This window comes from Taudactylus pleione, unplaced genomic scaffold (genome assembly GCF_031769625.1).
Source record: "Taudactylus pleione unplaced genomic scaffold, aTauple2 ptg000019l, whole genome shotgun sequence".
Classification (NCBI taxonomy): domain Eukaryota; kingdom Metazoa; phylum Chordata; class Amphibia; order Anura; family Myobatrachidae; genus Taudactylus; species Taudactylus pleione.
Genome location: NW_028284421.1, coordinates 21,672,985 through 21,688,178, shown reverse-complemented (window position 1 = coordinate 21,688,178; position 15,194 = coordinate 21,672,985). Strand labels below are relative to the sequence as shown.

General features: G+C 43.4%; 1 protein-coding gene across 7 annotated transcripts in view; it reads right to left on the bottom strand.

Annotated features, from left to right (window-relative positions):
- Window positions 1-2,899: 2,899 nt before the first annotated feature.
- The window catches only part of AP3B2 (adaptor related protein complex 3 subunit beta 2), a 107,314-nt gene continuing 95,019 nt past the window's right edge, over window positions 2,900-15,194 (bottom strand). For all 7 annotated transcript variants that reach the window (XM_088445979.1, XM_088445960.1, XM_088445969.1 and 4 more), the window contains 2 exons: window positions 12,763-12,901; window positions 2,900-6,649 (listed from right to left, as the gene is read on the bottom strand). In XM_088445979.1, coding sequence (XP_088302105.1) covers window positions 6,499-6,649; window positions 12,763-12,901 — 290 coding nt within the window. In that variant the 3' untranslated portion in view covers window positions 2,900-6,498. The remainder of the gene's footprint in view (window positions 6,650-12,762; window positions 12,902-15,194) is intronic.

Genomic DNA, 15,194 nt, shown 5'->3' with positions numbered 1-15,194 from the left:
TTGGCCAACTGTTGTGAAGGGATTTTTCTTCACCAGGGAAATAATGCATCTGTCATCCACCACAGTGGTTTTCCGTGGTCTTCCGGGTCTTTTGGTGTTGCTGAGCTCTCCGGTGCATTCTTTAATTTTAAGAATGTTCTAAACAGTTGATTTGGCAACACCTAATGTTTTTGCTATCTCTCTGATGGGTTTATTTAGATTTTTCAGCCTAATGATGACTTGCTTCACTGATTGTGACAGCTCTTTGGATCTCATATTGAGAGTCGACAGCAACTGATTCCAAATGCAAATGTCACACCTAGAATCAACTCCAGACCTTTTACCTGCTTAATTGATAATGAAATAACGAGGGAATAGCCCACACCTGTCCATGAAATAGCTTTTGAGTTGATAGTCCCATTACTTTTGGCCCCTTAAAAAGTGGGAGGCACATATAGAAACCGTTGTAATTCCTACACCGTTCACCTGATTTGGATGTAATTACCCTCAAATTAAATCTGAAAGTCTGCAGTTAAACCACATCTTGTTTGTTTCATTTCAAAGCCATTGTGGTGGTGAATAGAGGCCAAAATATGAAAATTCTGTCAATGTCCCAATATTTATGCACCTGACTGTATTTTGAATGAGGACTGGTGTTGAGGGGTAACAGGGATGCTACCCAGTACCAGCAAGTATACTTTATGTTTTACAAGGGGTTTACTTTACACCTCGTTTAATATTGCAAGTAAAATATGTCTGATTGCCCCAAATCTTGAAGTGTAGCCTTTATACTATGTTCTGGCCAGAGCCGTTACTAGGGGTGTGTGACCGGTGCGGCCCCACGACCCTAGCTTGTGGCTGGCAGGGTGCCTGGAACAGCACCCTGCGGCAGTGCCACCCATAGCGTCCTTTGGACACTACAGGCAAGCACCCTGCCGTACTTACAGCTGTCTGGACACTGCTGTAATTCCAAGTGTCGGTGGCCCCGCCCCACTATGTGCGACATGACATCATGCGCAAGGGGCCTGCACAAGGCACTCAAAGCCCTCGTGATGGCGCTGGTTCTGGCATATGTATTGGGTGTGCCTAGAGATATACAGATTTTGGGTGATGGTGTGGAATTGTGTTCAAAGTAACAACAGTGGGTGCGACTCTTCTCTTAAGCCCTTTGATTTGCATACTTACCGACTTTGCTTCCCCCTCCTCTTGGAGTGTTGGCCGGGAAAGTGGGATGTGCAGGGGGCCTGGTGGTACGATCGTGTCATCGTGGCCCTTCTCCCTGCTATACAGTGGCGCAAAAACAGGCATTGTATAGTGGGGGGTGTTTAGGGCCTGATTCGGAGGACGGATTTGCAGAGCCGCACACAAGCGGCCTTGCAAATCCGTCCAGCTCTGATGCAAATGCAGAAGGAGGTGTTAGCACTGCATGGTGGGATCACCATCGCAACGCGATGGTTGCTCCTGTGGTTAGGCTGCGAGAGCTGAAGCTTCCCACAGCCAGAATGGATGCTGGTCGCGTAATACGCCATGAATCTGCATCCGCCGATGCAGACCCTGGTCTCATCCCTCCTGGAAAACGGGACAACACTCACCTGTTTCCGGGAACTGTGACTAGCCCTGCCCCCCAAACAGCGCAGCATGTCAATCATGCTACTACTTGGGGGGGGGGGTCTGTGAGCGTAATCACAGGTCCTGCGCAGCCCCGGACCCGGAAAGCATCGGAGATGTATGTTTATCATCGGATGAACGTACATCTCTGAATCAGGCCCTTAGGCTTTTACTCAGGCTGTTCTGTTGATATTAGATTTTTCCTTGCATGACAGGTATATTTGAAGATTATTTTAATTTCACAAAAGAAGAATAATGTTTGACATAGGCTATGTGGTACACAAGGAAAGAATCACCTTCCAGCCTCTACTACTCCCAGGCAGTTCTACTTTATGTACTGCTAAAGCCAGCCTTACCATCACTATCGCTCCAGTGCTCTTCAGTCTTCGGGCAGGATGTACTAAAGGTAAAAATGTGGTAAACCCCCCCCCCCCGAAAATGCGGGGGTTTTACTGCATTCCCTGAATGTACCAAGCACCAGAATGCAACGCCACCGTTACGTTATTGCCGTTTCCCAATAGAAGTCTATGGGCTTCTTATCAGAACGCTCCTGGCTGGGAGAGATCCGATCGGATCCCTCCCATAAGCCCCCGCGGCCCACGTCCCACATGCGCAGAAGGATGCCAGAGGGACTTCTGGGTGTTAAGCCCGGAAGTCCCTCTGCCCAGCAGCATCGCAAAGGACAGCTCTTATCGGGAGAGCTATCCTTTGCAAAATTCTTGGTACATACCATGGTAATGAACCACGGAATGAATCGCGGAAGCGATGCTTAGTACATCCCGCCATTCACATGTTAAAACTGCAAAGAATCTTTATAGAATCAGTCACCTTCCTCTCATATGAATAGAATGTCATCAAAATATACAATATAAAGTATAGGCTTAGATAATCGCATATACCAGAGGAACCCAAACGCGGTCCTCAAGGCTCCCCAACAGTTCAGATTTTAGAGATATTTATTGTTGAGCACAGGTGACTTAATTAGTACCTCCGTCAATTTGATTTAACCACCTGTGCTCAACCATGAATATCTCTAAAACCTGAACTGTTGGGGAGCCTTGAGGACCGCGTTTGGTAAACTTTGTTATATACTGAACTGAGGATTGAAGCCTGAGTGTATAGAGCTTCCTGTTTCCATGTGCTCTCCATCACTAAACTGCTTAAACAAACTTGTTAAGATATTTTGGCAACAAATACTGTTGAACCCTATAAATATTATGATAGCAGGTTGAATTTTACACCAATATAAAGCTGATTTCTCGGAAACAGGATTACAATGCTACATTAAATAAGTTAACATAGTTAACACATGAAGGTTCACATTGGTCTTTATTAAGAGGGTCAACAAAAATGAATAAATAAATGTAAATACACTGAAAACAATACAATACACTGGGCTAGAAGACAGTAAGAAGCCACTCAAGTCACTCCAGGAGCAAATAATCTACAACTGTCACACTGTAACATCCAATCAGTGTGCAGACATCAACCGAGGGATCAATGCTAATTACCATGAACATAGGTGACTTCAACAGAGATTTGTTATTACTGGGAACTGAATACAGTTATGACCTATGCTGGCTATACACTGCAGCAAACCAGCTGACAGGGAGAGGGGAGGAAGCAACTGCCCGATAGTTGGAGCGCCTACATACACTACACTATGGGCCTGATTCAGAGATGTACGCTAACCAGATGGTGGGAGTACTGCACACGTGCAGCCCTTCATCTGCAAGTTTGCTTGCAGTGTCTCCATGCCACAGCCTGATTGACAGGCTGTGGCGTTTGGGTGGAGGAGCGGGGGTATTCCTGCCCAGCGTTCCCGGAAAATGGGGGGCATGTCGTCCCCGTTTTCCGGGAGTGACGAGGCCAGGGTTTGCTTCGGTGGACGCAGATTACCTGGCCTCACAAACTGCCAGGAACCGGCTTACGCAGCCTGGCCAAAGGAGCAACCATCGCGATCAGTTGCGATGGTGATCTGAGGCAGTGCCTATGGGCGCTGCACTCGGCTTGGACACCTCCTGCTGCATTAACATTTTCCTTGCAGCTGTCCAATACCGGCAAACTCTGAATTAGGCCCTATGCACAGAGGCAATCTCCATTCACAGACTGAAGTTGGTTGAACAACGATCCAGACTGTTTTTCAGCTGTTTTCAGGCTGTGAATGATTATCGTTCAGTGGGCTGGATGCATGACGGCGTTAATTACACCGGTATGCATGAAGAAAATCACAAAGGACAGCTCTCCCGGTAAGAGCTGTCCTTTGCGAATGAGGGACTTCTGGGTCTATGACCCACAAGTGCCCCTGGCATCCTTCTGCGCATGCGCAGGACGTGCGACTCGGGGGTGCTGTGAGGGATCCGATTGGGGGGGGGGCTTGTAGAGAAGCCCATAGGCTTCTATTGCCCACCGCATCCAAGCCCTGGAATGTATCGCATTCCGGGGCTTGGTGCATATGAGAAATGCGGTCAAGCCCCTGAAAACTGCATTTTCAGTTGTTTGACCGCATTATTGACTTTGCTGCATCCCACCCAATGCATGGTAAAAAATGATGATAATTAAAACAAGTCATGTAGGGCCTGTTTCGGATGCAGCGGAGATGTCAGACACAGTAGAACAATGTTTTTCATCAGCGATAAGTCATACCGGGGTGTTCCTGGTTGGTGACTGTGAGGCAACAGGGGGGTGGCTAAAATGATGCATGGAAATGTTGTGTCTTATGGGAGTGTAGCAGACATGTTTCTGAAAGCGGTTGCATACAGAGACACATAGCCGCACATATAGTAGAGCATACTCAGATGGAGAAACTGCACCTCTCATAGGATTGATGCAAGTTTCTATGGTGGGACTGATGGTGTGTCTAAAAATGCACCAGGCGGTAATGCAGCACCTACAGACGATGCGAGTGGGTGTCTCAGCCCTTGTAACTTCGGACACACAGATGTAGACCAGGGAAGGTTTGTAGCAGCATTAACACAAAGACGCAGACTCAACTGTATCCAAAGACGCAATCTCACTCAACCTAGCCTTGGTCCAATTCCTCTGAAGGAATACATTTGCTATATTTTTTAGGGCATCTGTGTTTAGAAATCGTGAATAGCTTGAAAATAGCTATAGTTTATCTTGAACCCCAGCTTCTAGAATGTCTATAGTTATGGGGTATCTGCCATTCTGCACATCATTTCTTACAGGAACTTACTTGCCTGGGATATAAAGGCTTAGGAGTCAGGAGGGCTTAAGCTGAGTTGAACATACTCCTGTTTTGCATTGTCTTTGCACTGCCCATGTTTTGGAACTGAGAGTACTCAAGTACAGATAATGCAAGTTTATACACAATTTGATTGCATCTACATGGCCGAAGAGCCGTAATTGGCCTGTCACGGGCATTCTCACATAGGCAAAGTTCAGTAAGGGCTATGTGCACAGTTAGAAATAAGCGTAAATATGTCTTATGTATCATTTGCACCTAGTATAGGGAGGTGCAAGTACTAATAATGATGACTAGTCAAGTAGCAAACCAGGCGTAGACTAACATGTGTTCGCACCTTGAGAGTGGTACAATTCTGCATGCAGTCCCAAGGTTTGTAACTGAAGGACTGAAGGTTTTTATAGTAGTGTTAAATCCCATAATAAGCTAGGACTGCCAATACGTGTAAAATAGATATATATATGGCCAACCACAGACATACAGGGACTGGTTCAGAGATGGGCGCTAATGCCACCACTGTTGCAAATTTGTACGCAGCGGCTGTGTGACACTCAAGGCCCCCATACGCGGCGCAATTCAAAGTTGGTAAGATGTGTTGTACGATTGCCCTTGAAATTCTTCCCTTGAAAATTTTCATAAGATGTGGTCAAATGGTGTACGATTGATCATTACGATCATAGGATAAGGTACATAGATGTGTGCCACATTGTACTCAAAAGATCGTAGATCTCTCTGCAAAACCATCTGATCTGCGATCCAACTAGACGACGGTGGGGACGCGCATCGGGGTCGCAGAACACACCAAAAACACCTATTTTCATACGATTTGTCTGTACAACCCGTCAAAACTGTCCATATCGGGTAAAAAATCGTACTGTGTATGGGCACCTTCACGCTCACCGGTGACTTTGCAAATCCAAAAGACTGTGTACAAAGATGCAGTATGAGTCGCAGATTAGTCGATAATAGGCTTCTGACTAACCCGATGTCATGCAGAATGGCTGCTAGAACTGAGACGCTGGAGCCATTTGTATTGCATACAGGATCACAGTCGCAGTCTGAGATGCCCAGAAAACGGTTGCAACACGCCTGCGTTTGAGTGGCCACTTCCCCATCATTGCTGCCCACAAATGATCCCTGCCTATCAATCACTTTGCAAATAAATCCTCACTGCGAGCAAAAGCGATAATAAACTTGATGCATGCGCAGTGCGACTCAGACACATATCACAAATAATCGGTCAACTGCGTAAACATCGACGTGACGTCCATCTGTGAATCAGACCCATAGTTCTGTAATCATAGACGAATACAGTCATATTTCATAGGTAACTAGCTTGTAGAATAACGATCATCCAGAAGCAGAAGAGTGTTCATGTCATGCAGACTTAATGCTTTTGCTTTCGTTGTTGCATATGCTCGCTGTATTTAAGACAATTCCCAGTATGAAGTGGCTTTTTACTCAAGGAGCTGACCCTTGCTGTGTACCACATCACTCCTTGTAATTTAGGGATATTGCAGACTATAGTTACTGGGTTTCATGGAGAGAAACTTTGTTATTGAATGAAATTGTGTTATCAGCAGTGATAGAAATATCAGAGGTCACACATCTCATACAGCCTTATCAATCTCTCATTGCACTTGTGTCAAGGGCTTAAACTAATGTCACAATGTCACTTTGTGTTGCCAAGTGTATCAGGAAGATCACTGTGTCAGTGCCTGCACAATGTCCTTTGCTAACATGGTTGCAATCACCATTTTCTCGCTGTTGATGGTCAATAGCGCTGAATCAGCGTCCTTCAGAGTTAAAGTCACCAGGACGAGCGTTCCACTGGTCACCGTCTTAGCAGCAAATCTAGAAAAGTATAACAGTAAATTATTAACAAATAAATACAACACACTACAGTCTCTAATTATAAGAAAACTATTTAGCAGAATAACTGAAACTATCATATGATAGCAGAGTGTTACTTCACTTGTAGGGGCACTATTAAGATAATTTCCCAAGTGAATGAGAATAATAATGGCTAATACATAATCTCTATATTCTTCTCTGTGATATGATCCCTAAGTAGCAGCTTTACTAAAGCTTCTAAAGCAGACAAGTGGTGATGTTGCCCAAAGTAACCAATCAGATTCTAGCTATCATTTCTCTATTGCATTCTATGATACACAGTCTGATTGGTAGCTATGGGCAACATCACCATCATCTGTTTTAGAAGCTTTGGTAAATCTACCCCATAGTAGAAAAGTAGTAAGGTTATGAATAGTAATTTCCTTAATACTTTCTATTTCTTTAGCGGTGTTATTAATATAGCACATTTAATTTCCATATTTTGGATTTTCTCAGGCATCCTGTTGGTAGAACCTATACAGTATATAAATGATCAGGGCCGTTACTAGGGTGGTGCGACATGTGCCACACCACAGGGCAACGCAGGGCAGGGGGCGCTGTTCAGGGCTGTTTTTTTTTTCATTTTATAATCGTTCTCACTTGTACAGTAGCTTCCTCTTTTATCGTAGGCATCTCCCTGGTCGCCTCCCCCTCCATCTGGCCATCTCCCCAAGCACATTAAGTCACAACCTCTTTTATTAAACGCACACATTTAAAAATATTGTCATACCCGGGACTCAAACCTATTACCTCCCACATAGTATTCATACATCGAGTATCCTTGCCGGTATGTTCAGATGCTGGCGCAGGGTACATACACTGATCTCCTCGCTGCTGTTATTTGCTGAATATACACTAAAATTAGCACTCATTCTATACCTTCAGCCGGTAATCTACACTGCTGGCTCCAGGCTTGTGCACAACTGTTCTGATGGACAAGTCCTGCTACCGATACAGCTTCACAGCTCTCTGCTACATCTAGAGCTGGTGAGTAATGCTGCATAATTATTCTGTACCATCACTGCAGCCATTGGATTCACACTGTATTTGGCAGTGACACCTGGATAACAATGGGATCGCTACCACTTCATCATCATACTGGGCAAATCTGACTGCTCATGAGCCTTCGCCATGAGGCCACGCCCCTTTTTTGGGCACGTTTCTTATGTCCCTACTTGAAAAATGGGGGGGCAATGCTCTTTCTGGCACAGGTCTTCAAAAAGTCTAGTTACGGCTTTATAAATTATCATCACTAACTTTCAATAGCTACTTTTCACACAACATTCCCATAATATATTTATTGTACATTTCTTGACAAGCTACAGTTAAAGCAGTATCACCAAGGGGTATATTTACTAAACATTGGGTTTTCAAAGCTATCGGTTGACCACTTGATTTATAACCTCAATAGCAATAAATGCAAACGAAGCCTGATTTTTAATTTTACACGAATAGTTTTAAATTCCGCAGCCAAAAGTACAGAGAATCGTTGACATTGAAAACCCACTGTTTAGTAAATATACCCCCTAGTGCTTTATGTCACTGAGTGCATATAATTGATAGACATATGTATAAACTCCAGGGGGTATATTTATCAAAATTCGATTTTAATTTTGATTTGATGTGTGATTTAGCTCACTTCAAATCGAATGTACAAATCCCTCATTTACTAAAATTATTTTTTTTAGTTCGATTTCAAATCGAATTCAATTTTGGTCGATTTTGAACAGTGATTTTCTGTTCATTTTTGCATGTCCATGTACAAATCGAACAGCATATCCCACTTCAAAATGAACTTCAAAGCCCCGACTGAATAGAACTGCTTCATGCTTCATTTTCAGCATGAGCAATTTTCACACAGATAAATGCATACATCAGTGAGATGCATGCATGTATCTTACTGTCAAAATCTTAGAAAGAGTTAAAAAAAAATTTTTTAAATCGACGTGGGTCCCCCGCTTAAACAGAACCAGCCCGGACTTTTCTTAGCCAGTCCTGGTTGTGTAAGTACGGGGAAAAAATTGCGTAGGGTTCCCTCTGTAATTAGCACAACCAGCACTGGGCTCTGATCCTGTCCTGGTTCTGGAATTACAGAGGAAAAAATGCGTAGCGTTCCCCTGTAATCTCAGAACCAGCACCGGACCGTTTCTAGCGGGGGCTGATGCCATAGCCAGGGGAGCCCTTTCACCGGGCCCCCCAGCCGAAGCATCAGCCCTGACACTAGTCAGCCCAGGTCAGGGATCCCTGGGGAGTTGGGGACCCCCCTCTCCAGGGCACCCCTGGCCTAGGCTGATATCCCGGGGCTATCCCCGCCACCCCTGGGCGGTGGGTGGCAGGTTGTTAGTACAGGTGTAGTGTAAAAAATAAGAGTATAAACATTGTCTTTACAGTAGAACTGCAGGTCCCAGCAAGCCTCCCTCGCATGCTGGTACTAGGAGAACCACAAGTACCAGCGTGCTGGGCATTAAGGGCCCGCTGGTACCTGTAGTTCAACTGTAAGGAATGTTTTAAAAAACAAAATACACACCGTGATAGTAAAGTGGGGCTGGTTCTGTTTTAGGGGGGAGCCCACATCATTTTTTTTTACATTTAACTCTTTCTAAGCTTTTTACAGTAAGATACATGCATGTATCTCACTGATGTATGCATGTATCTGTGTCAATCCGACCTGCTCATGCTAAAATCGAAAGCTTGAAGCAGGTCTATTCATTTGAGGATTTGAAGTTCGATTTTGTGTTCGATTACAAATCGAATCATAGTAAATAAGGGATTTGTGTGTATGTAAAAGTACCAATGTTTTTCCGATGTTCGATTTTGAGTTGAATTTGAGTGAAATACGGTTTTATGTTCGATTTTACATTCGATTTTGTCTTTAGTAAATCTCCAAATTCAAAATCAAATGAAAATCGAATGTCAAATCACACCAAAAAACAAATCGAACTTTAGTAAATTTACCCCCAGGTCTCTTTTTCCCAGATTATCAAAAAAGAGATCTAGGGGTAAATTTACTAAGATGGGAGTTCTATTAAGAAGTGATGTTGCCCATAGCAACCAATCAGATTCCAGGTATTATCTTCTACAAGGTGCTAGATAAATGAGAAGTAGAATCTGATTGGTTGCTATGGGCAACTTCACTTCTTAATTGAACTCCCATCTAGTAAATGTACCCCGTATCCTCTTCCAGAGACAAATGTGGGTGTGTTTTATCTCTTGACTTGCTCGGTCTCTGTGTCAGTGATACAATAGGCTTGCAATAACACTGTGGGGTATGTTTATTAAGTGCAGGTTTTTAGAATTGGAGTTGTTGCCCATAGCAACCAATCAGATTCTAGCTATTATTTTCTAGAAGGTGCTAGGTAAATGATAAGTAGAATCTGATTGGTTGCTATGGGCAACAACTCCACTTCTAAAAAACTGCACTTTAGTAAATATACCCCTGTGTCTGAAGTGAGACACTGGGAAAATAAAGAATTATCTTGCAGCGGCGTGATTTCTATCCATTTGCGCTGTAGTCTATGTCTGCTCTTGAGGTAAAATAAGTATTCACAATCAATATCTTGGGACATCACAGCTCAGCTGAGGTTGCTGTGCCTGGAATACCATCATGGCTTGTAACGATGGGCAGGATGATCTGGATGGTTAACATACAACCCCTGTGGTCTAGTTGCTTTTGCCAAACTCCTACTAGTTCTAAATAGAAAATACACACATCACTCCTTTGATTGTAGGATAGAAAAGATCAAGGAAAGGGTAAGACATCTAAGTAACATTAGAAGCACTCTGTAACACAACATGCAGGCACTACCTCATACATGTGGCTTCTGCCTCTGGATCATGTGTCTCACTGTGTCAGGAAAACAGCCAATTAACACAAACTGAAGAATAAAATACTGAAATGATGTCTGCAATGTATCCAAATTCAAATGCTGGTTCCAGATCAGGCAACAAACAGGTGCAAGTACATTGTATGGCAAATGCATGTAACCACCTATGAAAAATTGTCCCATATGAATGACACCTGTGTCATTCATATGGGACAATTTATTAACAATTGATTGCAAAAGTCCCTGTTAAATATTATTTGTTATCACGGCATATCATTGCTATGCGGAATTATTTTTTGTCGCATATTTAGAAAATTTCTCTTGCTGGGACAGTGAACTGTATAGTGTAAAGCGAGAGCATTAGGGTTCATACCACACGATCCCTCTGCGAAAAAAAATGTTAAACTATGGCCTATAGGCTACAATGGCTAAAGCCATCTACAGTTTGCAGTAGCTATCGGGGCCAAACTCCAGATAGCTAAGCTTTTATAGCTTGGTCAACTTTGACGGTCCCCAAGGGAATTTATGGGGACTGCAGCTGTGATAGAAAGTAAAATGTTTGCTGAAGATTTCTCTGATATCTGGAGTGCTGCCCTGTTGGTAAATGGCCCAGACACTTAAATATGGCATATATTTCAGTTTGCTAACATCTATAAAGAACTGCAGAACATTGCCCCTGACCACACGAACACATCTGCTGATGTAATACTATACATATTGCAGAGTGTGTCTTTAAAATCCAGACGGCTGCCTAAACTGGACTGTCTGCATACCATATGGAGACTATTTCTGTTTACTGCATCCTATTTGCACTACACCAAAATAAAATATTTGGTGACTTCTAATCAATAATTTATGGTAAATGTTGGGAACTCTTGTGAATCATTTCTTATGCATAAGATCAGCTGGCAGTCTGACTCCCGATGTTAATAATTCAGAGTCGGAAGAAATACACAGGTGGAAGTGGTCATTTTTGCGTTTTCAGCAGATGGAACATGACAGATCAAAATTCTACATGAAGACCATTGAGATGAAGTACTAGGGATTTGCTTGAATTGGTTTTGGTTTGGAACATGGCTGGTGCTGTAATTACTTTCTATTTTTCTATTTAATAGACCCTGCAATAAATATTTGTTTAAAGAAGACTGGAATGTTTTAATTTTTGTTTTACATTTTTGATTTTTGTGTTAAAATGTTCCCCTAGTTTTGCGTTATAGACTAATTTCCCATCATAATGGGCCTATGGGGCTGGCAGGACTTGTCTCCCTAGGGAGATTATTCTTGATAATCTGGCCATCGCAGCCCAGAGCGGTGTGGAAGAGCATGGGCTGTCCCATCTTGTACAGGACCAGGTATGCATTTTATTATTAGATGGCACATGGCATCACATTGCGCCTCTGAGTCACAAAACTTTTCTCTACAATGATCTATAGTCCCAAGCTCCTTCATGTCTGTTCTGTATGAAAATCAATAAAAAATCATCTATTAATTGTGATTTGTTGTACTGTGATTTGTTGTACTGTGATTTGTTGTAATATGATTTGTTGTGCTGTGATTTGTTGTACTGTGATTTGTTGTAATGTGATTTGTTGTGCTGTGATTTGTTGTGCTGTGACTTGTTGTAATGTGATTTGTTGTGCTGTGACTTGTTGTAATGTGATTTGTTGTGCTGTGATTTGTTGTAATGTGATTTGTTGTGCTGTGATTTGTTGTGCTGGTCCATAATTTACACTCCCAAAATGTGGGAATAAGGGTCAGCCGGCCTACAATACTGCCCCAAACTGGGACTTATGAAGTTTTTCCTCAAATTTATATTAGTATATATGAGTAAATTGTATTTTGTATGTAATTGTTTGTATTTTCCCTAATGTGAGGATCAATATAGATCAATTGCAACATATCTTCACATATTGCTCATCCCATCTATTGGAACCTTTGTAGTGCATTCAAGACATATGCCTCATCTGGTACTTTTAGTGGGTGGGATGAACAATACGTGGAACTGATGATTCTGTGGGAATCTTGTATCTTGGTCTTTGTATTTAATTTTTTGTATTCACCCATTTTACCCACTGTAGTGAGCACAGGAAGGCTGCCTCCTCCTTTGTAATATGGCTTTGAGTTCTTCTGGAGAAAGGTGCTATATAAATAAACTATATATATTGCTGCCCTATGTACAAAGAATTAGCACAATTCCTGTTATAATAATTACTAAGATAAAAAAAGTATATGGATATGTATACACGGTACCTGTATTCTTTATCAGCACCACATGGGACACGGTTCATGTTAGCAGCAGATATGACTCGCTGCACAATGATGTGGTCACTGTGATATTTCCCAGACACTGACAACCGCTCTGTGATCTCATTCATACCAGTGAGTTTACCTGCAATACAGGAAGAGATTGTCACTCTGTATGTTACTATATAATGGTGCCATAATCAACCTCCACTTAATCACATTTATGACTAATTCTGCTGATAAAGTCAGGTGAGCCATTTAATATATCATTTCCTAAGGTGCGTACACACATAATGATTTTTTGAACGATTTAACTATAACGACATCGTTATCGTTAAATCGTTTGTATAATCGTTCATCTTTTTAAGGTGAACGATGAACGATAATCGTTCATGCGCGTTCACGTTTGTAGTTTGTAGTTCATCGTCCATTCTGACTGTCCAAAAACCGATTTTCATTCAAAAAATCGTTCATGTTGTACAGAATGAACGATAAATGACGAACAATTTCCATTCACTGTATGCATGATTAAAAAATCGTTCATCGTTCATGGAAATCGTTCAGTAATTTAGTAAAAAACGATTTTTAGTGAAATATTTTCGTTCACTTTTTCAAGGGAAAATCTGAACGAAAATCAGTAACTAAAATCGTTGGTTACTAACGTCGTTGTGTGTACGCACCTCTAGAGATAAAAGGCCTGGCCCGAACGCAAATCCACCGCAAGTGCTGATGGCCGCAGAAGGCACACTTACTGCCTTATGCGACTATCCATATAGCTTCATGTGTATAGTGGCACCACCCACTGTTTTTATGTCCGCTGCCACAACTGTCATCACTTGCAGCGGCAGCTACTTCTATCCCATGCGGGGTTCAAAAGATGTGTCAGAAACAGGCGCACTTCATCATACGTATGTCTAAGAATAGCACTAAAGTCTGGCTATACTGGCTATATGCCCAAAAAGGATCTGCAAGGTAGCTGCCCAGGTTACACCCAGGGAGAACCTTCCGTATGTATAGTGTGGGACATATGTAGTTTGCTAATAATGGTTAGATACATCCGCATTTGGACTCAGAATCAGGCTCAACAGCAAAGCTTTTCAATTCCAGGATGCTCCGGTCCTTCCCCCTATACCTCGCCCACAGCCTGAGGGCAACTCAGTTTTGTTAACAAGCCCAAGGCAGGAGCAGGATAGGAGAGAAGGAAGACTGGTACACTGAAGAATCACACTCTCACAAAGAGAATGAAACAAGTGACCCAAGAGAAGAAACCCCTAAAAGCCAGGTGTGTCAGGGCGGGTGCCCTGTGGACCCTATTGACTTCGAAGAAAGAGAGTTAACAAGAGTGATGGTGATCCAGCTCCTGCCAGACACCAATGAAACTGAGTTGCCCTCAGGCTGTGGGCGGGGTATAGGGGAGAGGACCAGAGCATCCTGGGATTGAAAAGCTTTGCTGTGGGTGTCGGTCCTCCAGGTCCCACCTACACCCCATTGTCTCCCCTGTGGAGCCCTATGGACCCTGAAGAAGAAAAAATATGTCCCTTTTATAAATTGATAACAAAATATATGTTGGAAATTAGAGCCTGATTCAGCATGGATTGCTAGTCTGCTTAAACGAATGCAGTTGCGAATATCAGTGGTGCTATTTAAATGTGTGCGTTCACATTGCGAACGCTGTCTGACATATGGACGCCCACTTCCCCTTACTCACAACCGTATACTAGGGCAACATAGCAAAACAATCGGTAACATTGAGTAACATCGGACCCAGACGCACAGTTAAGGAAGCCCAGACCTCACTCAGGAATTGCTAACTTCTGCCCATGCTATGAGACCTCAGGAGGCGTCTGGTATCGCAGTGGATAATTTATGCACGCCCATGCAACGGCGTTGAAACACACTGGCACGTCTGCGTTTGCCCAACCACCCCCCTGTCATCACCCACAAACGGCACTTCTTGTCAATCACTCTGTCATGCGTCTGCGTAGCCTTTGCGCACGCAGTTCTGATTGGAGTGTCTGGCTCACGCTCGCACGCTGCAATGCATGCGCAGTGCAAATTAATTGGCTGATTACGTGCTTATTAGCAACTATGGCCCTCATTCAGAGCCGCACGCTCTGAGCAGAGCGCACGCTCTGAGCAGAGCGCACGCTCTGAATGAGGGCCGCCCTCCATAAAAATGGAGCGTCCTCCTGGACGCTCGTATAGCTGTGGGTCACCACCCACAGCCTATACGAGCGTGCAGTTTGCTGGCCGCGATGGTCGTGACCATCGCGACCATCGAAACTGCGATCCGGAGCCTGCGGTTGAGGTTTTCAACCGCAAGGCCCGGAGTGATTTTGGCTCTATCAGAGCCAAAGTCACTCCCACTGACATCACTAGTGATGTCAGTGGGCCGGCTTCTGACGGGAGGCGTTCCCTTGGGAACGCCCCCGTCAGGG